At 31.3% G+C, this 27,734-nt stretch overlaps 1 protein-coding gene across 2 annotated transcripts in view; it reads right to left on the reverse strand.

Annotated features, from left to right (window-relative positions):
• Window positions 1-1,071: 1,071 nt before the first annotated feature.
• LOC134696225 (uncharacterized) overlaps window positions 1,072-27,734 on the reverse strand; it is a 32,477-nt gene continuing 5,814 nt past the window's right edge. The window contains exons 1-16 of one of the 2 annotated variants that reach the window (XM_063557905.1): window positions 26,547-26,833; window positions 22,795-22,940; window positions 22,442-22,569; window positions 19,198-19,311; window positions 18,197-18,313; window positions 17,885-17,941; window positions 17,572-17,664; window positions 16,818-16,985; window positions 16,065-16,172; window positions 14,172-14,273; window positions 12,620-12,764; window positions 12,215-12,316; window positions 11,562-11,630; window positions 10,907-11,101; window positions 10,033-10,070; window positions 1,072-6,635 (exon numbers count right to left, since the gene is read on the reverse strand). In XM_063557905.1, coding sequence (XP_063413975.1) covers window positions 10,036-10,070; window positions 10,907-11,101; window positions 11,562-11,630; window positions 12,215-12,316; window positions 12,620-12,764; window positions 14,172-14,273; window positions 16,065-16,172; window positions 16,818-16,985; window positions 17,572-17,664; window positions 17,885-17,941; window positions 18,197-18,313; window positions 19,198-19,311; window positions 22,442-22,569; window positions 22,795-22,940; window positions 26,547-26,743 — 1,776 coding nt within the window. In that variant the 5' untranslated portion in view covers window positions 26,744-26,833 and the 3' untranslated portion in view covers window positions 1,072-6,635; window positions 10,033-10,035. Of the gene's footprint in view, window positions 6,636-10,032; window positions 10,071-10,906; window positions 11,102-11,561; window positions 11,631-12,214; window positions 12,317-12,619; window positions 12,765-14,171; window positions 14,274-16,064; window positions 16,173-16,817; window positions 16,986-17,571; window positions 17,665-17,884; window positions 17,942-18,196; window positions 18,314-19,197; window positions 19,312-22,441; window positions 22,570-22,794; window positions 22,941-26,546; window positions 26,834-27,734 lie in introns of those variants that run through there. The other variant, XM_063557913.1, reaches the window with a different exon arrangement.

Raw genomic sequence — 27,734 nt, forward strand, 5'->3', positions numbered from 1 at the left:
CCATGTAAGATAGAACAAAGCACCATGTCAGATAAAGGACAGAAACATGTCAGTAAGACTAAGAGGATAATAGCATGCGAGTTTAAAGCTCATTGTGGTTACATGACATTTAATCAACATTTTAGAACTAGGTAATCATAAGTACTACAGGTGTGTTCATGTACACAATGGCCACTCTTCAACATTGGGCCTTGGTGGCCGAGTGGTCCAAGTAGTTAATAATGATGTGCAAAAACTACTTCGTCGGAAGAGGACTAATAAACAGAATTATCTGTCTCAATACAGTGGTGCAAAATATGTTAAGGTTAAAATATTTGTCCGTTTTCCATCATCTATCAGGATCAAATGCGTTTTTTATGTCCCACCTACAATCGTAGAGGGGCATTATGTTTTCTGGTCTGTGTGTCTATTCGTCTGTCCTGCTTCAGGATAAAGCTTTAAGTCAAGGTAGTTTTTGATGACGCTAAAGTCCAATCAACTTGAAACTAAGTACACATTTACTATGATATCACCTTTCTAATCTTAATGCCAAATTAGAATTTTGACTCCAATTTTACAATCCAATGAACATAGAAAAATATAAGTGTGAGTGGAGCTTTGGTTTCCTATGGACACATTCTTGTTGTTCTTTGTTTTGTACATCAATTTGGCCATAGTGTCTCATTTGAATTGTTTTATTATTGCTATTTTAGGTCATAGCAGACTATGTGGTATGGGTTTTACTCATTGTTGAATACCATACAGTGACCTATAGTTGTTATTCTATGATCTCTGTTTGGAGAAACCTCTTCCTCTTTTTATGTGTACAAATGACTAGTAATCTTACCAAACCAATAGTGTGTTAAAAATCATTACTGAAATTATACTAAGTTTTTACCATTGCAAATCTCACACAGCAGCTTTTTTTTCAATTACATAAAAACACTGCAATCATTTCTAAATTTACAGTACTTGATTTGGAAAGTTTAAGTATTTACTTTGAGTCTGACCATGCCTGATAATTCAGAAAAACAATACAACTTAAATCTATATCAGTGATTTTGATTAATGCATAATTTAAATCCTGAACACTTTTTATGTAAAATATATTTAATATTCAACAGAAGCTTTGATCTTTCATACACAAACCACATCTATACAATATTTTTTGTGACATTATAACAAACAACAAAATTCAAATAAATTATGAAAAATTAATAATGAATTCCAGTACCACTATATTTTTTAAGAAAAATAGTCTCAGATGGTGTATTATTTACTACCAACATGATATATTTATCAGTTCACCACTTAAGATTACTACCAACATGATATATTTATCAGTTCACGACTTAAGATTAGTCTTAGATGGTTTATTATTTACTACCAACATGATATATTTATCAGTTCACGACTTAAGATTAGTCTTAGATGGTGTATTATTTACTACCAACATGATATATTTATCAGTTCACGACTTAAGATTACTACCAACATGATATATTTATCAGTTCACGACTTAAGATTACTACCAACATGATATATTTATCAGTTCACGACTTAAGATTACTACCAACATGATATATTTATCAGTTCACGACTTAAGATTACTACCAACATGATATATTTATCAGTTCACGACTTAAGATTAGTCTTAGATGGTTTATTATTTACTACCAACATGATATATTTATCAGTTCACGACTTAAGATTAGTCTTAGATGGTGTATTATTTACTACCAACATGATATATTTATCAGTTCACGACTTAAGATTACTACCAACATGATATATTTATTAGTTCACGACTTAAGATTAGTCTTAGATGGTGTATTATTTACTACCAACATGATATATTTATCAGTTCACGACTTAAGATTAGTCTTAGATGGTGTATTATTTACTACCAACATGATATATTTATTAGTTCACGACTTAAGATTAGTCTTAGATGGTGTATTATTTACTACCAACATGATATATTTATTAGTTCACGACTTAAGATTAGTCTTAGATGGTGTATTATTTACTACCAACATGATATATTTATTAGTTCACGACTTAAGATTAGTCTTAGATGGTGTATTATTTACTACCAACATGATATATTTATTAGTTCACGACTTAAGATTAGTCTTAGATGGTGTATTATTTACTACCAACATGATATATTTATCAGTTCACGACTTAAGATTAGTCTCAGATGGTGTATTATTTACTACCAACATGATATATTTATTAGTTCACGACTTAAGATTAGTCTTAGATGGTGTATTATTTACTACCAACATGATATATTTATCAGTTCACGACTTAAGATTACTACCAACATGATATATTTATCAGTTCACGACTTAAGATTAGTCTTAGATGGTGTATTATTTACTACCAACATGATATATTTATTAGTTCACGACTTAAGATTAGTCTTAGATGGTGTATTATTTACTACCAACATGATATATTTATCAGTTCACGACTTAAGATTAGTCTTAGATGGTGTATTATTTACTACCAACATGATATATTTATTAGTTCACGACTTAAGATTAGTCTTAGATGGTGTATTATTTACTACCAACATGATATATTTATCAGTTCACGACTTAAGATTACTACCAACATGATATATTTATCAGTTCACGACTTAAGATTAGTCTTAAATGACTTCTATAAGAGCTGGTACTAATGGGTTGATTGAGACGTTATTCTGAGACAATTTGAAAATCACTTCTGCCAAATATGATATAAATATGTCATTCATTTATTTTTAAATTCTTGAAATTTTCAACTGACAGTAAAAGGAAAAGTAAATATTAAGTAATGTAATAAGAATTTAGGACCATTTTAATCAAACCAGTTCTAAATAAGCAGTTGTAGCCTCATTTCATCTCTGTAATCTAACAATAACAACATCCAAGATTAGGACTCTGCCCAATATTGGTGCATGATGACCTAGGTTTACATGACAGACATTGCTTAATGTATTACTTATGTAATCTTTTTCAAAGTAATAGGGGTAACATTCTCAGAGAAAATGGTTATAAGACCAAATTGCCAACATTTTAAATTATACATTGAATTCTAATTAATCTTAAAATTTTGACTATAACAATGGTATCAAATTGGTGTCCTGTTCAATCTTTAAAGCACACACCCATTCAATGATACAACTCAGAAAAACTAAAGTATCTTACCCCAATATAATCATGTAGAAAAACACTATACATTAGCTAGCAGCTATCAGATATATTTATCTGTTGTCAATAATTATTTTGTTTTTTTAAATATCTAAGCACGATTGAATAAAATGTATAAAATTGGACAAAGTTACATGTAACTGATAACACAATATATAACAGCAATAACCCCATAATCTATATACTTTTTTAATCAAACATTAAATCAATTTCCTAGTTCGTTGCAAATCTCTCACAACACTGATAATTAGATTGGACTTAACTTTATGATTCCATAAACCTTAGTAATCATCATTAGTGAAAAATAAAAAGGCTACTTTTTTCATAAATAAGACTATGTATAATTGAAATACCTATCGTGGAGAAATTAGAACACACACATACAAACACTTATATACACATTTATTTTATGGCATAAAATTATCTAGCAGTTAGAAATTCTGTCATGATTAACAACAAATCTCAGTAAACAGGTTCACTTATTCTAATAAATAAATTATGATAATCTTATTATATAATATTATTTTATCTACACTCAGTTTTTTGTTAATTTTTCTCACTTTTGTAGAAAAAAAAATGTAAGTGTTCACCCTTTAAATCTTTGTAAAATATTTCCTACTGTGTTATCTCAAGGTGTACAAATATGTACTTACCAAACTAAATAATACATAAAATAGTCAAATACAACCCATAATCAAAGTAAAGTGACTTAGATTGTTTATAAATGTTATGCCCAAATAATAGACCACTTTCGAGTTCATCCGTCACCAGAAAAAACTCATCAATTATATGCGCCTTTATCACCAACATTTGTGCGTTTATGGGCATCGTCACTTCCCTTCCAATGTTGAGCGAGTGGTTGGAAAACTATTTTTCTATATTGTACGAATTATTCGGCAAATTGAATTCTCAAAATTGACAATCAACACTGCTGTCAATAGGGAATTGTCAGTAAGTACCTACAGAGCAACCATTATTTCTAGTTTATCCTGCACAAAGACGATCACTAAGACTCTTGATGAACGTAAATAGTGCAGGGCTACAGGCACCCCTTCTATCTGGTAAATGACGTCATAAAGGCGTGCATAATTGACGAGTTTTTGCCGGTGACCGATGAACTCGAAAGTGGTCTATTTAGAAGATAGTAAATAACTACTGACATAGTCATACAATGTAATTAGTGTAAATAACAAAAACAAAATGATGACTAGAAAGAATTTTGAATTTGACATAAGAAGAATGAACGCATTCCTTATACATTTATGAAGACACTAACTATAAACATGAAATTTTTTGTAGGGTATATACACTATTTTAAAAAAAAATATAGTTTTTGTGTTCGAATTGAGTTCATACACAAATTATCTATTGCATATCAATATATTTCCTTTTCTAAAAACAATTTTTGTTGGGGATTTTTTTGCATATTTTGGAATGAATGTGAATCAAGCAAAAAATTCATCCTGTAAAAATGTCCACGTTAACAAATTATTTTGAATAAGAGATAACAGACATATAATTAATATTCTTAATAAATTAAGTTCCCCAATAGCAGACTAATATACTATGATCTAACATATACAATTGCTACTAATATGTAAAAGTAAATTTGATTTAATGTTAATGATTCCCCCCCAATTTTTTTTTTATCTCAAATTACTAAAGGAAATTATCATACTATAAAAACTTAATAAAGTGAAATATGAAAGACTTAATTTTTTAATGTTATCTAAACAGAATAAGTATAGACATAATCGAGGGAGTTCAGATCAAAGAATTGTTATAAAAACAAATTGGAATAAAAAAAGTTTTTGTTTTGAAATATAAAGTATTTTTTGCATTGCCAATATATTTAGACACACCATTTTCAACTTAAACCAGTCTTCTACAGTATCCCCCCCTTGGAACCTTTTTAAAAAAGAGCTGAGAGACCAATAACACAAAATAACTATGGCTTTCTCCTATTCAAAAATAACAATTTGCATATCATAATTAGAATCTCCAAATAACTTCCAAATTATAATCTGCATACATATACACAAAAAAATATCTGTTCCTCAACATATTTTTATTTGGCACTCATTATAAATGACAAATTATGAGAATTACTTCAAATTGTAGGATAAAATTTCACTGGGGTCTTTCTTTAATACAATGATATCGCCTTGTGTTTTAACAATGTGCAAAATTTCTTCAAACACATAAAATAAACTCATGAAATGAAATAACACATGAATTTGACATTTTGAGATAATCTCAAATTATACTACTAAGTGGATTGACATTACAAGTACATCATTTATTATTTTAACTTCCTATTGATACAATATAATATAAACATATTGAAATACTGTGTACAGCCATACTGACTACAATAAACATGTGGAAAATATATATATAAATGGAGGTGCATAACGACACACAAGAACATGTAACATGTGTATCAAATGAAACATTGTGAAACTAAAGCTTATATATTTTATCATTGGTGAACCTGTATATATGTAAATTGTTTAATAAAATTAAATTATCCAAAAATCTTTTCAACAAATGAATACAATATATCTAAAGTGAATCTAACTATACATTTTTACCAAGTAATAACATCGACAAGTAGAAAGCTGACAGTAAACATATGCTCCCCAAACTGCACATTGAAGGATAATCCCTCAATGTTTTATCTGGAAAACATTTTTTTTAAACTTTTCTATTTTAGTAATAGTGACAATGAACTTTGCTCAAATCTTCCCCTTCTTTATATCTCCTAGTCGTAAAGTTTCATTTTTTTCAAGCGATTGAAACTGAAGATTTTATCCATTCACATTGTTTAAACATTTTTTGTGTTAATGATAGTAACCTTGAATTAACCTGTATTGGCCTAAAATTAATAAGATTCTTCTCCTTTCTATTCAGTTGGTGTTTGTTTACTTTTAAATAAAGCATAGAAAACTCGATATAAATTCTGAGATTTTTTTTTCATGAACAGATGGAGGGATATGGCCACTACTATATTGTCCTGAAACTTTTGGTGAAAAAAGAAATCTACAGGGAAAGTAAAAGGAATATAATTTCATTCTTTTTTTCGTTGTTAAATTAATTCTTGGTATTTTTACTACAAAAGTTGACAAAAAAACAAAATATTGGGTTTGAGATAAACATGTTTAAGACTAATGGAATTTGTCAGACCTAATATTTCGTTAAAACAACAAATTAACATGAACAATCAATGTTTCTATGGATATCCATTTATAACTAAACCATCTAATAATAACACTTTTCTTTTCAAAACATCACTCTGTTTAATGAATAATTTATAATGTCATCCATTTTGTTCTGATATGTTGGATCTCCATTGTTTATCACAGATAATCTTGTAAGTATTTGTCGTCTGCACAGATGACATGTCCTGGAAAGTTAAAAACTTGGATGGTATGTCATCTGCTCAAATTAATTAACCTGCAAAGAAAAGAATATTACATCACTAAGTGTCATTATGTCAGATGGCCTATTCTGGAAGGACTGATAAACAGGACTGATACAGAGAAGATTCCTTGCCAATATACTACTATATAATGTCCTTATACCAACTTTGAATACTGGAACACTTGACCAATTGATGTTGAACAACACTCGTTTTTGCATTGTCTTGTCAGACTTTGTCATTTATGATGCAGCCTTTAAGATGAACACCTATAATATCTAGTAATGGAGGACATATTACATTACTCCAAATTTTTTAACATCATTGATTTATTATAGAACAGATACTACATTCATACACCATGCAAAATTTATGTGATTTTTTTAGTATGGTTATACACAACATTTTGTAACTTAATATCTGAGTATATATTTCATGGACAAACTTCTTGAAATGTTCATGAATAAGATGTATAGAATGTTGTGCTCAATACACTAGTTGGTTTTTTTGTTCTGATCTGATGATGTTTAGAAAAATTGACAGCTATCAAGTCAGTCATATTTGGTTTTTATTTCATGAATGCAATCATTATCCTCCCCCCTTTTTCCCCCAAACAAATTTAAAAATTGTGTATCCAGGATATTTTCCATGTAATCATTGGAAATTGTATCAAAAACTGATATGAGCAGTAGGTATGACAAAGCCTACAATTGTCAATCTCAATTCTATTTCAAAGGTGTAACTCTTGACTAATGTATAAATCATAATCCATGTTGATTTCCCAAGAAACCTAATTATCTATGACCTTTGGCATAAATTTCTATACTCCATGATATGAAATAATGTGAGCACTGACAATGATTTTTTTTTTAATATTATTAACTTTAGTAAAATAAATTGGTTAAGGCCACCCTTAAAAAATTGTTTGTTTGGCATTGCCGACTCACACCATCAGCAGTTGGGTAGGTAGGTAGGGATTTTTTTTTTTTTATTACATTTAAAAACTATACATTGTATATTGCAACCATAATCATTTTGCCTCTAGATCACAGCCAAAAGCAGTGCACCATTTTGCAGTTGTGTGTACAAACTGATGGTTTCTTTGATAGGGGTTAATGTCACATTCTACAACATATGGGTAATTTCATGTCAGACGTTCAGTGTTTTTGGAGGAGTAAACCAAAGTACCCAGCAGAAACAGATCTGTGGTAGGGAAATGACATTATTAACCATATAACATGTTAGACATGAAAATTGAATCTTAATTGTGGGACTGTCTATTGAACAGAGGCTTAATGTCACATCTTGAAGTTGCCTTCAGTTTGGTAAACTTGTCATATTTTAATCAGTTCGACCACTACAGCTCCCTGTACAAATAAGTGATTTAAGCTTTGATTCATTGTTTGCTTGTTTGATGGTATTTAAAATTACCTTTCTACACCATATGGGCAAGTTCATGACAATCAGTTTATTAGTGGATGAAAGCGTAGTGCACAGAAGAACCTTATCATAAATGTCTTAACAATCTAACCTTAATTTTGTGGTTGCAAAATTTAAACTTATACCTAGAGGTGATAGACTAGCATTGATAAATGTAAATTTTGTCGAACTAGAAAACAATCAAAGCCACTGCAGCCCCTGATCAGCTTTTGAGGATAGAAAAATATTACAAATTTAGAAGGTTGGCACAAGAAGCTGAACAGACATGAATGCCAGACAATAGTTATAAATATGTTGCTGTCAGATATCTTTTTTGTTTTAAGAATTATCTTATTCATGTTAAGAAAAGAGGGGTTGGATTTTTAGTTTGTGATACACACAAGAGACTAGTCTTTAAAATATGCATGTTTTGTACCAGGCTAACCTCTACAGGTACAAAACTATTGTCTATAAACCTGTAAATTGTGGACCATACATGTATAGCTTTGGTGCTTTCATGCAGCACAGTCACCTGAAGATTTCATAATTAGAGCAAAAAAATGGGGGAAATAGAATTTTTTTAGTAGTATTAAGTATAATTATAGCGAAAAAATGGGGGAAAAAAAATATTTTTAGTACTAAGTATTCTATATAATAATTAATACTAAGTAAAAATATTTTATTTCCCCTATTTTTTAGCTACATGTATAATTATGAAATCTTTAGGCAACTGTGCATGCAGGTACACCTTTCAGCCATCAAGCCAAGGCATCATTTTGAATAGATATAAGAAGATGTGGTATGAGTGCCAACACACAACTCTCCATCCAAGTCACAATTTGTAAAAGTAAATAATTTATAGGTCAAAGAATGCATTGTTTTGGAATTTACATGGCAACATGCTTTGTTATCTGGTTCAAGAAACATGATAGATTTCACATATTCAAGAGATCCTTCAAGGGTTGAAGCTACAGATGTTTGTTCTGTCATGTCTTGGTGAAAAGTTTCTATCCCATGAAGTGAGGATGCCAAGCAGACACCAACAAATTATAGTGTCACTGTCTGCTTTACCAAAGACGACATTTGAGTTCTCTACAAGGCCTTTTAGAACATCAATCCATGTTCCATGTAAAGATTAGGTGAAAATCTTATGTTTTAATAAAACACTCCTCTCCCTTAAATGGAGCATTAGGGTATGCTATCCAGATTGAAATAAACAATTAATTTCCCCATAGGCGACAATGGTAGCCTTTTTCGAGATACAGACTTTAGAAAGTTGATTTTCTTAACGAAACCTTGCTAGAATCAAAGAAAAGTTATTAGGACAGTATTTTTTGGTCTAAAAATTATAGGGTCGCGTTGCTTTTCTTAGCGTATTTTGTACTTATCTCCCATGCCTATCAATTTTGCCCTTAAAAATACGGGTCTTGAAGTCATCTCAGTGCCTTTAGGGCTACGGAATAATTTTTATTTTGCCTTTTGTATAAAGCAGAGTGCACGAAGTCTCTAAAAATAAAAAATAACGGGAGCACATATCGACCAATCAGGATTCGCCATACTCTTAATTCTGAATACCATGTTATGCTCATAAAATGGCTGCGCCCATAAAATCTAATGGTGTATTGTAACCTCCACTCCCAGTGCCTGTCTTTTTGACATTTTTGGCAGACTTTTTTCTAATCTATGTCATTCAAGCGCTTATTCTGAATACAGTGTACAAGAAGCACTTCAAAGATCATGATTTGAAATAAGTAAAGCCTGGAAACAAACTCCGCGGATATGATCAAAATTCCGGAAATTTTCCGAGTTTTTAAATAAAAAAAATACAAATTTTAAAACACCAATAAAATTATTCGGGCAGCAAGATTTTCAGTGGGTCGGGCGGCAATGCCAAATAAATGAAATTTTATTTTAGGCCTAATAAGCCATTCTTTAGCTATACGTATATCATTCCATTATGCTAAAGGAGTTTTACTTGACTTAACATACAATCCTATCTATAACAAAACTTACAACTCATCCCAAGTCTGCTAATCTTTGTCTTTCATCCCCTAAAACAACAATAAACACTATGACATGTTATTTGACACTCAGACATCTACGTGTTTTGAAAGTGCATGTCTTTTAATCTTGTGATCCATGAGAGTGTGTGAGGGACCTTTTTCCACTAATAATTCCTTGAACATTCTAATGAAAATGCAACCACCCATATTTAATTAATTGAAGTGCATCCCAACCTTGAACTAATAATTTTGAAACAGCTCTATGAAAACAACTTCAAGAAAAAAATAAATGAGGAATGTGTCCATGGGACACAGATGATGCCCCTGCTTGCATATCGTATAAAGTTATTTAGGGACACAACTGAAGATTGGTAACAGTGACACTACTCAAATTTGTACTTGATCTGATATTTGTGGTTATAAGCATTGTGTATAAGTTTTATAACATTTGGTTGTGGCAAACAAAAGTGAGAGTTACAAGTCTCCAATTTCAGATTTATCTGATTATATAAACTATCTCTGGTATTTTAAGAGTGAAATACTTCATCCAAATTTGTATGTGATCTGACAAACTTGAGGTTCTAATAAGCCTTAATTGTTTCTCACACATTGGTAACAGTGCCAGCCATCTTTCGCACAATAAGTTAAGGAATGATTTATGATTAATTTTGATTTTTCTTAAAGATCCTTGAACTTTGAAGGTGCAATTCTAGCAAAAAGCAATTAAGAGCCATCACAACTTTGATTTTTATCTGAATTAGCCTTTAGATCCAAATTAATCTTTATTTTCACTGGAATTTTTGGGATCAACACCAAATGTCATTTTCGTCTCAAATTACCTAAAGAAACTTTACAATTAAAAACAATATCCCATCATTACTAACCTGAAGGGTATGGCTTATAACCCAAAGCTATCTTTAACTCATTTAAATCTATTGAGCCATTATGGTCAAAATCAAATTGTTCTACTTCTTCTGGTGAAGGTGGGTCAGGCATGTAATCTCCTAGAGCTTCTATCTCATCTTTATCAATTACTCCATTTCCATTATGATCCCAACGATGTAAATCAGTTTCTAAATCTACAATATCATAAACATAAATTAAACTCAGTTTAACAGATATGGTATGCCCATGATATTACAACTATTCACTAAATATCATTGACTAATCATGATTGGATCCCATAATCTAAATTTAAATAAACCATCTAGTTGCTTGTAATAGAACACTTAAGTCTGGACTTAGTTTAGATGAGACAAAATCTTAAATCAAAAAGAATGTGATGTATGAAGTTAATTACAGACAGTAGAAGCTTCATTTTTTTACATAAATAAGGCCGTTAGTTTTCTCGTTTGAATTGTTTTACATTGTCTTATCAGGGCCTTTTATAGTCTATATGTGGTATGGGCTTTGCTCAGACACTCATTGTTGAAGGCCGTACGGTTACCTATAATTGTTAATGTTTGTGTCATTTTGGTCTTTTGTGGATAGTTGTCTCATTGGCAATCATACCACATCTTCTTTTTATATTATACAAACCTCTCTCACTTTTCACCAGCTTCATGTGGATAATTGGACGAGGAGTAGTTGCTAAATCAGGCATTTCATCTGTAATTGAACCATAAATAGATTGAGTATCATACATGGATTCATTATTATTCCTTGGATACCAATTTCTGTGGCTTTTGTTAGTAGATATGAACCACAAATTTAGATGTTTGACGAAGTACAAGTTTTCTATAGGCAATTTCTTCTTAATCCACAAAAAATTGGTAACAACAACAATAACTGAATTTGTTGAATCTCATTTAATCTCATTGGATGTTGCATATGTACTGATTCTTAATATTTAGATACACAATTTATTTTATTATTTGGCTTTGTACAAGCTGTCAGTTATTGGGAGTACTTTAAGATCTGTACTGAAGTCTTTAGTGATTTTGTTGTTGTATGATATATAAATACCCTGCCATTGTCTGGTCTGTTTTTTTGTGATAGTATTTTTCTGCTATGAATCAATCTGATGAGTTGAGCCTTTTCCTCTGTTTTTGGTTTGTTCATATTTTGTGCCTCTGCCATAGTTTAGGAGGGTTGGGAGCCTGCAGACATTTTTAATCCTGCCACATCCTATATGTGCTTGTCTCAAGTCAGGAGCCTGTATACAAAGATGTATCTACTTATGCCTAAATTACCTGATTTGGTTTGGTTGTCTACATTCAGATTAATATTTTCTGCCAGTGGCAAAATTGCCAGATTTGGATCATCAGTGTGCAGAGTAACATTATCCTTCAAACCTTTAAATAATATAAAATCTCGTCATTCTTATAATAATTTAATTACATTATTATCATTTGTGTATTACAAAAGTGTCATTACAATTTTGTTGAGGCTCTAGTTCAACTGAAACATAAAAGCACAATATTATTCACCATAGTTGCACTTCTTCCTTGTTTAAAATAGTGTTTCTCAACAAAATTTAGATGTCTTTTTCAGTCCAGAGATGAAAAATAATATTTATATAATTTTACAAGATTCTTTTTTGTTATTAAATTTTTGGTATAATAGATACCTTTAAGAGAGATATTAAACACACTTACCATACTTTGTTTCTAAAATAGAAATGTACTGTTTAATTCCTTCTACAATACTTGTAAGACTTGTCAGTGAGTTCTGGTTTAAGATAAACTGGTGCATCAATGTGGAAACATCATGTGAAAGATGATCCATGGTCTTGTTCAAACTCTGTGAAAAAGCAGCATTCAATGTGACTTCGATTATATATTCAGAAGGAATAGAGAAAGAACCACAACATTTTAATGAATTTTATATAACTGTTTTGGATGTTAAAAATAGTGTGGATTATATTTTCAACATTTTAGGACCAAAAACATAGTGTACGCACCGAAAATATATTTCTTAAAATCATATGAAACTTTTAATACCAAAAAAAGTTGGCTATGTTTTATATACTTGGATGGCTAAGTTTTACTATAAAACAAGTGTACAAGATCTTTCTCATTCAATAAAAATCCTTTATGTTATTAAAATCTTCAAAAATTTACATCTGTTGAATTATTGTCTTCGCATATATACTAATTATAACTTTTTTTGGTTACAGTGACCTTAACTATGAGACCTCCCTTCAGAGCTTTGGTCACTCCTTTGTTTAGTATCTATGTATGCATTTGTTAAATAAATTTAGACATATTTATTTATAGTGGATTGGGAAACACGCTTTGCAATTTATATTAATCCCTTTTCACTTTGCTGGTGCGAGTGCTGCCTTGTAGCGGCATAAGCTCACTCTTTTTCGAAATCTACAAAGGTGTCTTTTACTTGCAACCGATATGGCTCTCTCTTAACAAGGGTTAGCCATTTATCGTCCCCTAATGACGGACTATCATCATTTTTCAAGACCATTCTTGCAAATGGTGACAAGGGAGTCAGAGAATTCAGTCCTGGGGATCGAACCAGAAACCTTTTATGTAAGTAGTTCGATGCACTAACCACTGCATCACAACTCTCAAAATATATTTGAATAGACTGAAAGAATTATTATTTCCGTTAGTATATAATTCTAATTAAACGTACGTTGATTCAAAGAGTCATGAAAATAAAATAAAAGACAACGTAAACAAACCAACACGTGTTTTCCTATAAGAGAGATCTTTTCTTGATTTTCGTGACGTCACCACGAGATTCAATATGGCCGAACAAAATAGGCGGAGAATGTATACAAATGGAAATAATTAGATAATAGTGTTAATGAAATGAATATTCAAACATAAATAGGTACGTCATATCCTAGAAAAATATCTAACGAAACGAACTAGATATATTGACAAGCTTTGCAAACATTATAAAGAATAATTTTTGGGGAAATAAGAGTGACCTGAACCTGGGTCGCAATTCCAAACGTTTTGAAATAGGAAAATCTGTAGCTCTATGGTCCGCAAATAGTCAAAAAATAATATAAGGACCTATGAGCTACGGCTCTGCAGCTAATGACTTTAACACTAGGTTTGTAACACAGAATAATATATCAGACTGAAATATTTAGTTTTTTTAACACTGCGCTCAATGTTTCCTAGCCCTAAATGTGGTTGAAATCCAGAAGTTCATCAACTCCTCTGTTTTTGGCCTATTTACCTCAAGTCTCTCCAAAGCATTAGTTTTAAACTCCATTAAATCATCATTATCTCCAGTGGCTGGTTGACTTGGCTGTATTATGTCTGAATGATCAGCTTTCAACTGTTATTAAATAAATATGCAACTATCTTATAATTATAAGAAAGGACATAAATATTTCATTTCAAAGTAAAATTATCAAGGAAGGTTGATTAACATAAAACTCCAATATATATGACCAAAATTGTTCAAAATAAATTCTGGAACTCAACTTAGCATTATATAGTAATTTTGTAGTTAAATGCATTCTGTTTATCTTTCCAGGTACAGACTTGTGCCAAAAGTGAAGATAATTCCAAGATGGCCACCACATATAGTTGTCAAGTATCTGTCACAGTTCAACCTTTGTAATAGGTCTAGACTTTGTGCTGGCCATTCCATACCATGAAGTTGATTTTTTTCCATGTAATCCTTCACAATTTTGGCCCTATGAACCGGGGCATTGTCATCTTGGTATATGTAATTGTCAGCAGGGAAATGATGAGCAATAACAGGCCAAACAAAATTGTCAACTATCTCAATATACTTTAAAGCATTAATATTATCAGTTACAACAGTAATAGTACCAACACCTTCATAGGTGATGCAGCCCCAGATCATCAAACTCAGTCGTAACCCACAGCCAGGATTTAAGCAAGGAGGAGTCCACTCCTCACCAGGCCGTCTCCAGACTAAAACATGATTATCCATTCCAATTTCCACCTTACATTCATCACTATATATGACCCTTCTCCAATAATCTTCCACAGTTTTCTGTCTTGCCAATTTACATCATGCCAGCCTTTTTTGACATTTGTAGCACGAATTCTGATGGATTTTTTTTTTAACCCTTCTTCATATAATTTTCTCTGAACAGTATGCTAAGATACTGGTTCTTCCCTGTATTCATTGAAAACAGTGGTTATCTCATGCAGTGGACGTTTTCTGTCCGACTTGACAGTGGTGCAAAGTTTGTGAGTATCCCGTTGGGTTAGCAAATTTAGCCTTCCCGTACTCTCCTTGTTTTCCAAACTCCCCCGACCTTTGAAACGGTTTAAAACCCCATAAATTGTTGGAAGTGGATAGATATAGGAAGATGTGGTGTGAGTGCCTTGTTTGTCGTGCGATGTCAGGTCCTTTCATAACAGCCTTATGTTATGCTGCAATGGCATTTTTCTCGGACAATGACAGTTCCTTGCGTTTTGGGGCCATTCTCAAAACTACATGAAAACAAAGCAGACGATTCCAAACTTCTGGTGACGTATCAGGTCAATGACCTTCCTCAAAACTTTCATCTTGTGCAAAAAGAAAGATAACTTCAACTTATTTACAGAGAAAACGGCAGTAGAGGTTGTCACTTCCAACCCGCAATCGACAAGACGTCGTAAAATTATCTTCACTTTTGGCACGGTAGTGTATATCTAATCATTATTTACATGTGTAAGTGTATGGAAAGAGAGCGATTTTCAATTCATATAAACTGAATTGTAAAGATTTATCCTCAGTACAACCACAATGTAAGAGACTGTATTAAACAGAACTTTAAGGTTCTGCACAATTATAATTTGAACTATCCATATTTATACAAAGTATACCTGTGAATGTGTGTTGTATGCTCACCTGTAGAAAGTACTAGTAAAGTAAGAATTTTTTTGGGGGGGTTTATTATGACATCCATTTTCACTGAAAAGAACACATTTTTATTTAGGGGAAAGCTGAAGCCTGCTTTCTAGATGCAGGATTTTCAAGCTGAGTGGAAGACCTATTGATGGCCTTAATCTGTTTTTGCTCTTTGGTTGGGTTGTTGTCTCTTTTACATATTCCCCATCTTCAGTCTCAATTTTAATTGTGTGTATGAATGTGTTATATGCTCACCTGTACAAACTGATCTTTAAGATTCTTTACCATAGAAGTTACATTATCCATATTTGACAGAATACTCATCAGAGATGAATCACTAGTATCTTCTGTTCTGTTTGGCATCTATAAATAGGGTAATACATGAATAGTTAAAAAAATACATATTATACTCAGTCTTAATTTCTTTCTGGTCACAACTTTGTTTATAAACAAGAAGTTGTCATGCTAAGCATACCACTACTTGTTATTCAAAATAATGGAACCAGAAGGTTGATATACAGATTCAGTAAAGAGCTCAAAAGATTAGAACTCATTACTTTTACCCATGACGAAATATTCCTAAGAAAAAATTGCAAGAAAATCTTTGTTTCATTCAACATATTGAAAATTATGAGTATCAGTAAACAAGGAATAGGTGTCTGAAAGATCCAATAAGTCATCATAATTGTCAAGTTGCTAATCATATACAAAATGTATATATATGAAGTCCTTATTTTAAATAGTTCATGTGAAAAAAGTGGCAAAATATTTGTTGGACAAACAGATGGACAAGTGTATAAATCCCACTTCTTTAGTTCTGATAGAACAAGACTGGTCAGCATAAACGAGACTCATCAACTGTTTATTCTTATAATGATGGAATAATGAGTTTTTTTGTTGAAGATTGTCATGTTAGAACCATATATCACTATAACTCCTGTCTTGCAAAACATGTTAACTTTTTAATAAGATTTCATGTAGTATGAAATCATATTATTAAATGCTTACCATTTCCTGAACTAACTGCTTGACTTGAGTTTCTATTTGTTTCTGCACATCCTCTGGTATCTGATTGAGGGTACCAGTTATACCAGTTCCAGCTGTACCAGGAGTGAGTCGCTGTAATAGCTGCTGCTGAATATGTGCTGTACTGTTATCCAACATCTCAAATTTAGTCTATATAAATAATTTTAAAATATAGCAAAAATTCTATGACTAGCACAATCAAAGCACTTTAAAAACCGTTCATATAAATATTGATCAGGTAGTCTATTTATTATAGTGTTTTGTATGTATGAGTCACCAACTTTGACTGACAAAAAAGTATTTCGTTCAATAATATCTGTGTTCATTCTCCTTGACACTCTGTTTATATGTGAGTCTGTGTTGAGGATCCATTCTCAGTCACAGTATTTAAATTACTCAATTCTTGCTTTACACTGCCTCTGCACATACAAGCTGTAGACACAGAAGTTTTAAGTTGAATACTATCCATTCTCTGTCATAGTATATGTGTGTATGCAAAGATTCATTTAGGTCAATTTCATGTTTTTAGGTATTTATATTAGTAAGTTGGCATTCACTAATTCAAGTTTTTTTGTATGTGTGAATCACCCAAGACTGTATGAGAGTATGGCTGTAAGGTATAGTTGTAAACTTCTGTGTCATTTGGTATCTAATTGAGAGTTGTCTCATTGGCAGTCATACCACATCTTCTAATAATCTTAATATTAAAGAGTGTGAGTTTTGGAAGAATACTGACCTGATGACCATTCAGGACAATGTCCACTGTGTCCAGTCTCTTCCATAGTGTCATGTTTAATTCAGCAACTGTCTGCTGTAATGACTCTACTTTCTGATAAAATAAACTTCAGATTAGGAAACATTTGTTGCATTTAAACATATTTTGGAATTTTTTAACTGTTTGTTTTTCATAAATTTATTGTTCACGATGAAGTGTAAATAGAATTAAACAAAAAATAACTAAAAGCATATAAAATGTAATGTTGCTGTTTTCATGTTTGCAGTGTTTCTTTTAACAGTTAACAGATATATATAGGATAGAGAAATCTAACCTTTGACCAGTCTTCGTTATTATCCTGAACAAAAGGTTTACTTTCTCTGTCATCAGACTGAAAATAAGAGACAAACACATAGTTTAAAACTGTTCAGATTACTGACATTGTTTTCAGAAAATGATTTATTTGAAATGTGGTACATACATATGTGAATTTACTGTAAGTTGAATTCCCCTACTTCATGTATCTCTTCCATATGGAATGGACATGTTAGGATAAAAATAAAATTAATACACAAGTTGCATTTACCACACTTATTAATAGATTTGCATATCAACTAAAATTACAATATTATATGTCAAACTTTACCTGTAAACTCTTTTGTGTCAAGTCAGTTATTTGTTTTTCAGCACTCATTTTAAATGTATTCAATGCCTCTAATTGTGATTTCAAATTCTGAACTTCAGATCCAATACCTGCTACAGACTGAAAAATATACATAGGATATTGAAATGGTAATATTGAGAAATCCCAGAGTTACAATTTATCAGTTATACATAAACTATGTTCATTAAATCTCATACATGTATGTCTACACACAAGCATAGCAAACAAGTTCAGAAATATAGACACCATAAGAAGATTCCAAACTAACATCACCATCCAAAAATGGAAACTAAAACATTTAGGAAAGAAAATCGTCCGATTCATTTTTGTATTGAGATTCCTGATTATTGCTTTCTGTATTAGATTTACAAAAAAAAAAATTGAAAAGAAAATATTATTGTCATGTTGTGTACTTGATGGCTGTTACGAAAGAAATATGTCTTGTTAATTTTGAAAATATTTTTTTCAACATGAATATGTGATATTTAAAATATAGATAGGGATGTAACTGGATAATCCTTTTGTGTTTTGTTTTACCTTCTTTATTTTTTATTTTTCTCTTATCTTTTCAAAAGAAAATGTAAAATATTTCCAATAAAGATGTATTTATATTATATTATCTTATATGTATTATATTGTATGTACATGTATGTCATGTATATGTTGTAATTGTTGGAAATGAAAAAATCAAAAGTTAAAAAAAAACCAAAAAAAAATTTTGCAGTTTAATAAATATTTGTTTATAGAAAGCAAAGTTATCATCAAGGTAACAATGATGAGTGTTTTTAAAAGTAATTTCGGTGGATCTTTACTTACAATGTAGTTACGTCTTCAGTGCAAAAGACATACATTTGTAATAAGTGATACATGTATTTACACAACAATGTCCTTACTGAATTCAACAACCACCAATATCTAGATTGATATTATTATAGAGCTGGAATACTGTACAACCCTTATATATGTGTTACAGATGTACAAACCTTAGATATTATAGGAATCTGTGACAGCTGTTCTAATTTCTTATTCAATTCATCCTGGGATTTCACTGTCATTGCAGATTTTATAGAGTCTGATGATTTAGTCAATGTGTCTATCTGTAATATGTAAAACATACTTAAAAACATGAATTCCTCATTCTGTAACGTATGGTCTTAATCTGCAGAGACAACTGCCAAATCCCTGATAAGATAGTGGGAATTAACTTTTAAATTCATCAATGATGAAAATTATCCACAAATATGACAATATTCACAGCAACATGGGGATGGACAAGTTGAAAGGATTTTATTTATTAGATTGTAAGTCATGGATATTTCTCTCAATTTTCAATGCCTTTTCTCAACTTTTTTGGCTGGTAGTAAGATTCCTGAACTTTTTGAAATTCCTTTATCAAGATACATGAAGTATCAGATTTTCTACTTGACGTCAAATGAAATTAAATATTAAAAAAAATAATCAAAGCGCTGTAAGCACTGTAGGTAGTTAACCAAAAACCAAGACAAACATAATTATGAAAACTGTGGCAATGTTGCTTCAACTTTTTTTTTAAAGATTTAAAAGAACAAACATTAAACATTCATATATAATTGTGCATTTATGTTCATTTAATGAATTAAACATTAAGGCAAATAATTCATATTTTATAAAGGTTTTCAATAGCAATGCACATGACCATGAATGGTCATGAGTCTTTCATGAGTCAGCAGTGGTACAAATTTGCAATTGCAGTTCTTCTAGTTGAGCGTATTTGTTCGTATAAGTTGACTGTTAGTAGTTCAAGTTGACTTTAGTACGAGCTTGTAAAAGTATGAATAGAATTGCTTCACTGGAAAGAAAACTGAGTTGTGTTTTACAGTACAAAAGTTATGAGACACAAATCAGACAAATGTTTACTACTACAGGGATCAATGGTGAGGTCTGACTGACCTGTCCATAGTAAATGTAAATGACTCCCACCTTCACCCCAAGTCCATGATGTCTAAGTTTGGAATAAAATGACAGGTGTTAGGGTCTAGCAAAGTGATATGCATATGTGTCGCCTATGAGATTGACCTTGGATGTCATTCAATCTTTTTGAAATGAAAAACAGAAATGAATATGGTTTAAAGGCGTTGCCTTTTTGGTATCTAAATCTTTTACAAGTTCTCAAAATACACACAAGATGGTGTGGGGTGACCCTAGGGACTACCCCTACTTTTCATTTGATTTTTATATTGTCCCATACATGAATACATATATGGTTTATTGGTTGGGATCTCGACCGTTATCAAGTTTTCAAACAGGAGGGGTGGGGTGACCCTAAGGACTCTCCCTATATTTCATTTGATTAGTTCTCATACATGAATATATATGGTTTAATTTAAAGGTGGGGATCTTGACTATTTCCAATTTCACAATCACATGACTGCAAGGACTCCCCCTATATTTATTTAATTTAGAGTTAGGGATCCTAACTGTTTCAAAGTTCTTAAACATGAGGGGTAGGGTGGCCACAGGGACTTCCCCTATATTTCATTTGATTTGTTATATAGTCTTATACATGAGTATATATGGTTAAGGGATGATGATCTCAAATTTTTCCAAGCTCTCATACATGAAGGTATACAGTGACCATAGGGACCCCCTTATAATTTATTTTATTTGTAATATTGTCCCATACATAATATATATTGTTTAAAATTGTGGATTTAGACCGTTATAAATTCTCAAACAGAAAGGGGTAGAGTGGCCCTACGAACTCCACCTATATTTCATATGATTTGTAATATTGTCCCATACATGCATATGTTTAAGTGGGGGGTCCTGGGGGTCCTGGGCTTGGACCCCCCTTTTTTTGGCAGATCAATGCATTTGAATGGGATCATATAGTTGGACCCCCCCCCCCTTTTTAAAATGCCTGGATCCACCCCCGGGGTCTTGACCGTTACCAAGTTTTGGTCATTTTGGTTTCTTGTGGATAGTTGTCTCACTGGCAATCATATCACATCTTTTTTTTATATAAGAAACTTCCAGCTATTTTAACTGACCTATCAAAGTTGAGAAGAAAAAAATACCCCTTGAAATTGCAGTTATACGTTTAACTTGAAAAGCATTTAACATGCATTACCAACATTTATCACTGATAAAAAAAATTATACTGTTACCAGGAACATATATATTGTTAGATAAACTGTTCCCAGCTGTCACTTGTATTGGATTTTGACATTAAAATTGGTGTACAAAATATTTTCTTCTTTTTCTTTCTTTAAAACAATTTTGGTTTTCAATTCTAGTGTTTTTATTTATTTACCATGCATAGCTGTATTTTGTCACCTGTCGGGATTTTTTTAGTTGAAAGCCCCCAAACCCGGTATTACCCTTATCCGCTTCTGGAATCAGATCAGATATTGTAATCTCGCGGCATCCATTTTATTTACAATGTTGTTTTTGACAGAAAGTGAGATACGATTTTACTCGGATTTACACATTATTTATCGGCGATTTTTTGTATAAAGCTAGCGGGCTGAACAAATTGAACATCGCTGTCAAGAATAGTAATGATGAAAATAAGTTTGAGATCGTTTTTTAGGAAACTTTGGTAAAAATGTTTGCCGAAGTTATTTTTTTATTTTCTTTCAAGGTCTGTCGGGCGTAGCTAGTAATTAAGTAGAACATCCGACTGCGAAAGTGGAAGGTCACAGACCCCGGACCAGAGCTAATTTGAACCCCTGCGTCCAAATTAAAAAGATACGAAAATTTCGTCTTCTAATTCAAAATTGCCGCCAACAGCGTGATCAGTTGAACTTATCTACGTAGTTGACTACGTATTGACGACAAACAATATTCCTACGAGTTTTGCAATTTTGGAAATCTTCACTACTTGTCTTTAGAGATTTTTGGCGATTAAATATTTTATACATTTGTTCTTTGGCATCTTAGCCAAAAGCTCAGGGGATAATAAACTACATAAGGATTCCTAATGTGCTCTACTTCCTATGTGCAACTTCAAAACTTTTGGGAAAATCGACGATCATTTAAGGTTTTTCTGGTCATATTTTTTGTAATCTTGAATGAAAAGTATGAAAAAACTGTCCAATAAGTTATAAATAATATAGTAGCCAGCTAGATGATAACAATGGCACGTATTTCAGCATTTATTAGGTAGCACACAAATCCAGGGTGCTCGCATAAGGCAGCTTAACTGCCTACAAATGATGCAGAGGAGCAATTTGACATGTTTTTTACCTGATCATGTAATTTAGAGAACTTCTGAGAATGCTCTGATTTGACATTTTGTAAAGTTGTTTTTAATTCATCAATCTGTGGCTGAAAATTTCCAACTTCTAATGTACTGTCTTTATTTTTTTGTTCCACTGCAAAATAAATTGTACAAAAATTTCCATAAAAATTTCAATCAACAAAGATCAATTTATTCTTGAAAGCAATCATGCATATGTATTTAAGACACAATTTAGTAAACTTTTATATGGTCATATCACATTTACAAATTATTTTTCAGATATAAATTGACTGTCCTTCACACAAGTGTAAAACAAACCGATCATTTGCACATACAACCTACACAATGTATATCTTACCTAATATCAGTTTATCCTGTAAAATTTGAATGCTATTTTTCATATCAAAATGTAACCATATCAATCCAGAAGATATGATTAGACATGTTCCGACCATTAGGAATATCATTGCTGTTTTACACGATGAGCAGGATGACCTTCCTCTACTACAATAGGTAAACAGTTTAGCATTGCTTGCACAAAATACTTTTATTTAGATAGAAACAAAATATCTGATTAAATGCAGCATTGATAAACAGGTTAAGTTAATAAGTGTGGAAATATAAACATAACAGCTATTCTGCATAACAATGATGTCAAATTGAGTAAAAATCTTTTTATCTCTTTGTGAGATGGAGTTCAAATGTTTTTTTAAATTTTCATATTTTTATCACTCTGAAAAAATTTCCTTCCAATAAAACTTGGTATTGTCAATTTTTTTAAGAAGAAAGTTCCTTTTTAATTCCCAAAAAGTCATGTTCAGTCATTCAAATTTAAGGCAATTGCTTGTGGTTATAAATTTTTATGGATTTTTTAATGTTTCAGAGATTGGTTCTTTGGGAAATAAAGAGGATTTGGGTTCAATCTACAAACATTTAGCTAGATATTTTGTTTTTGGAGAAGTCATTTAAGCAAAACTGGCTTCATATATAAACTTTTCCTTAAATGTGCAGCAATTTAATCCCTCAATTGAGAAATTTTGAATTTGAGTCTTTCCATTTAAATAGGCACAGAGAAAATTGAACAACGTCTTTCATAAAGAACTATATTTTTTTTTAAGGGGTTTTTAACATAGTAGCCATTAAATTGTCATTTTCCCCTCAAAATCTCCATAGGCCTGTAACCTGTAAAAGAATAAGATTGTGCTATTCTTTCATCAGGACTTTTGCTACATCCTTTAAATGAATTAATAGGCGTCATTCAATTTTTTGCATCTTTGATTAATTTTGATAGGTGTCATCTAATTTGCTGCATCTTTTATATATAATCTTATTGAGGCATACATTGTATTTACTCATTTTGAAACTATTCGACATTTAGCATATTATCCCCAACCTGATTAAAGGACTTAATATTAAACTTTTTATCAGCAACCTTGTTTTTGATTTCAATGACATAATGAATTTGACAAAATCTCAGTTTTTTGTTTGTTTGTTTGTTTTATATATATATTATGTTATAGGGGTCAACAACTTTTTCCTTAGAATAGTTTAAAATTCACTACTAAATTCATTTTTGCCTTTATTTTAATCATTGTCACCTTTTTTTTGAAAATTTTACATATACTCGACAACACTTCATTTCAACTCCAGTTTTGGATGTTTCTGCTGTTAAGGTAGCACTACAGTCAGAATTTTCTGACTCCAATCAACAGTCTTTAAAGATAAATTTCTCTAAAACTACTCAATGGATTTTTAAAATCTTTAACTCATTTTAAAGCTGAAATATAACTCTTTCTTAATCTTTTTAAAAAAATATTTTTGGTTTGATTAATCTCAAAATATAGCTCATTAATTGCCAAAAAAGTGGTCTTCCAACTTGGATCAAAATGGCACATTCATGTCAAATGGTAGTAAAAATTTGTTTTCATCCCATTAATCAACCAAATAAAATCAACAAAATCGTGTCTTAGATTTTTGATATATGCCTCCAGTAAGAAGATATATTGATTTAACTGCTGGGTTCCAAACCTCATTTCACCTTTCATCTTTGAAGACCTATAAATTCATTTAGAAGCATATTATCCAAAATCTGGGACACAGTATTGTAGAAAATACACCCTTTAATCATATATATCAAAGTCAAACCAAAGGGGGTACCCATAAAGTTTCTATTTTCATTTTTTCATTACAATTCTCATGAAAAATTGTTCTGAGAAATGACCTAAAAACTGAATTTTCCCCTTAGAACCTCTATAAAGTCAATATAAATACAAAAATTCAACTGGGAACACCCCAGGAGTGTTCTGATACCATTACTATGTCAATAGAACCACACACTTTGGGTCTTTGATGCTCTAATGCTGTAAATTTTGCATTATATGTGAACTGTCCAACACTAACTTGGCATTTGGCGGGAGTTTTGACGTCACAGATTTGACCAACATCTATAATGTAGTAATTAAATATAGACAAAGCTCCGCCTCTTTCCAGACAGTCTAAGATAAGAGAATAACATGATTGACCAGATGCATGTAATCAATGTTTAACATCATTATTCTCTACATATAAAGAATAATTTTCATTTGAATTTTAAAAAAGGAAATAAACTATGTCTAAAATAAGCTACAGAACATTAAAAGTGTGCATAAAAAACATGTTCATAAAAAGATCAAGAGTTAGACCATCCTCTTCTTGAAAATACACTTTTCCTCTTTTTATATTAAATATGGAACTGAAAAATTACACATAAAATGAAAGTTAGTTAAAATGCATAAAACTGTATTCAAATGAAGAAGACCAAGGGAATAAATTTATACAGGCAGTCAGAGGCTTTTAATACTTTCCCCCTCTTTTCCATAGTATTTTTTTTCGTTTTTGGTAGATTTTTTTCCCTTTAGTTTTTTTCTTTTTCTCTGTTCACTTTCCTGTTATATAAATTATTTTGGTTGCAAAACAATGAGATAAGACTACAATATTTATCTTGTGGTCAGGGATTAACAGCTGGACACTGGCATCAACTGATGATTGACATATTAGCCCCTCCCAAATGCCTATATATTTAGATTAATTACCATGTGCTTTTATTTACATAAGTCAATTATCAATTTACTCCCTGTTGTGATATGATAATGACTTTGGGATTTTTACAAACTGTGCAGAATAGTACTAACTTCAAAATTATGTGATAAAAAAAATATCTTCAAAAAATCATTGTTAGACTGTAGTGCTACCTTAAGGTTTATGTACCCTTCTGTAGCCATTTTTGAACGAACTTTTTAAACTTCAATTGTATCAAAACTACAGATAAAATGATTAATAGAGCTAGGTCATTTGTACATATTCCAAGGGGAAACTTGATGCACAGCATTATTTTCTACTGTTCCATTGCATTTAATAGAAAAAGAGGACTTTGAGGCAAATAAATCAAGATTTTTATAGAAAATCCACAGCCTTTATCCTTGTACTCTCATATTTGGCAATTTGATGACTGATAGATATATGATTATTGCATGCAGTGCTAGCATTGATTTCCTTAAAACAAGTTTATAAATGTAGTTAATGGTTAAAACAAATATAAATATGGCCAAAATCAAGTACACCTTTTAGGGTGCGCTCCACTTTAGTGACTCAGCACGAGGTGTTTGGAATTTACAGGTTGCTTAGGAACTTTTGGTAAAAAGTAAACACTAGCACATCATAGAAAATCAAGTGAGTAATTTATCATATGTTTCAAATTTTATAACAAAAATCTCTGTAGTAAAGCGCTAGGCCGTGGATTTTCTATAAAAATCTTGATTTATTTGCCACAAAGTCCTCTTTTTCCATCAACTGCAATGAAACAGTAAAAAATAGTGCTTTGCATCAAGTTTCCCCTTGGAATATGTTCTAAATGGCCTATCTCCATTATTCATTATATCTGTAGTTTTGATACAATTGAGGTTTGAAAAATTAGTACAAAAATGGCTACAGAACTTGTCAGAAGGGTACATAAACCTTAATGATTGAAATTATGAACTATTTTAAACCCCAAAAAGTTGTCTCTGTGTAGAGAGTACTTGCAAGGAAGGATATGGAACTTATCTGAAATTATAATGGTTAGTCTACACTAACTTTCTAAATAAAGTCTTTTGTGCAGCAATGCTAAACTCGTCAATTTCTGATGATTCGCTTTCAGTGCGAAGAAGTTCGTGACCACTTTTTGATTTGCGGCGAACTTTCCCATTACAAACTAATGCGTCTAGTTCTCGGCGTTTTTTCATTTTCTTTGAAGGTTGGAATTCTACGTTAAGTTTATTTTGTGGCTCCATCGGCCTGTTTCAGGGAAGTCCACATGAACGTTGTTTTTTTTACTTGACAGGTTCCCGGAAGTTAATTAACTGAACAATAGTCAAGATGAGATGATGTATGAGCTTTTCCATTGGTTAAAATATTTACCGTACATATTGTAATGTAGGTACTAACTAAGTTTGTTGGATTTTTTAAGTTTTAAATTGTACTTATACAAAAACATAATATAATGATCAAAATTTTAACTGAACAGAGCAAATACAGATTCATAACTAAACAAAATAATATTCTAAAGATTAAAATCACAGTGCTATAAATGTTTCAGGATATAGAACCACAGGTTTAATTCAGAATTGATAAGATATTGAACTTCTTTTCTAATTAATTGTATGGAATTTGTTATTCTATTATAATATTAATTTATTGGACTTTCTTAAAAAAAAAACCATAAAAAGAACAGATAGTTTAATTATGGCAGTGACGTTAGTAACTTAGTTTAACCTGAGACTACGCATCAGGAATGGTGTGCGTCAAGGGAGTAATTCCTCACCTAATTTGTTTAATTTATATTAATATGATTTTGCCTAATAACAAATAAGCAAAGGCTAATGTCAATTGTTATCAATATGAAACACATACTTTTAGGTATGCTGATGCTATATATGGTACAATAAGCCCATCGATTGCTTATCATGAGAATAAACTGACATGTGCTTTGTACTGTTGTACACAGTGATGCTTGCGACATAGAAACAATATTAAATAAAATAAATAAATAAAATAAATAATCTTTATTTGAAGAGGATGATCCCATTAGTTAAAACTAATCTGTGGTGGAAAGTTAATATGCTGAAGCAGAAATCTTTCAAATGTTCTTTAAGTCTTATTGTGTAACTTTCTATAGTGTATCTTTGTGGCATTTTAATATTCTGTTTTGGTTTTATAGATATAAGAAGATGTGGTATGACGGTGCCAATGAGACAACTCTCCATTTAAGTCACAATTTATAAA

The sequence above is a fragment of the Mytilus trossulus genome, chromosome 1 (genome assembly GCF_036588685.1).
Source record: "Mytilus trossulus isolate FHL-02 chromosome 1, PNRI_Mtr1.1.1.hap1, whole genome shotgun sequence".
NCBI lineage: Eukaryota > Metazoa > Mollusca > Bivalvia > Mytilida > Mytilidae > Mytilus > Mytilus trossulus.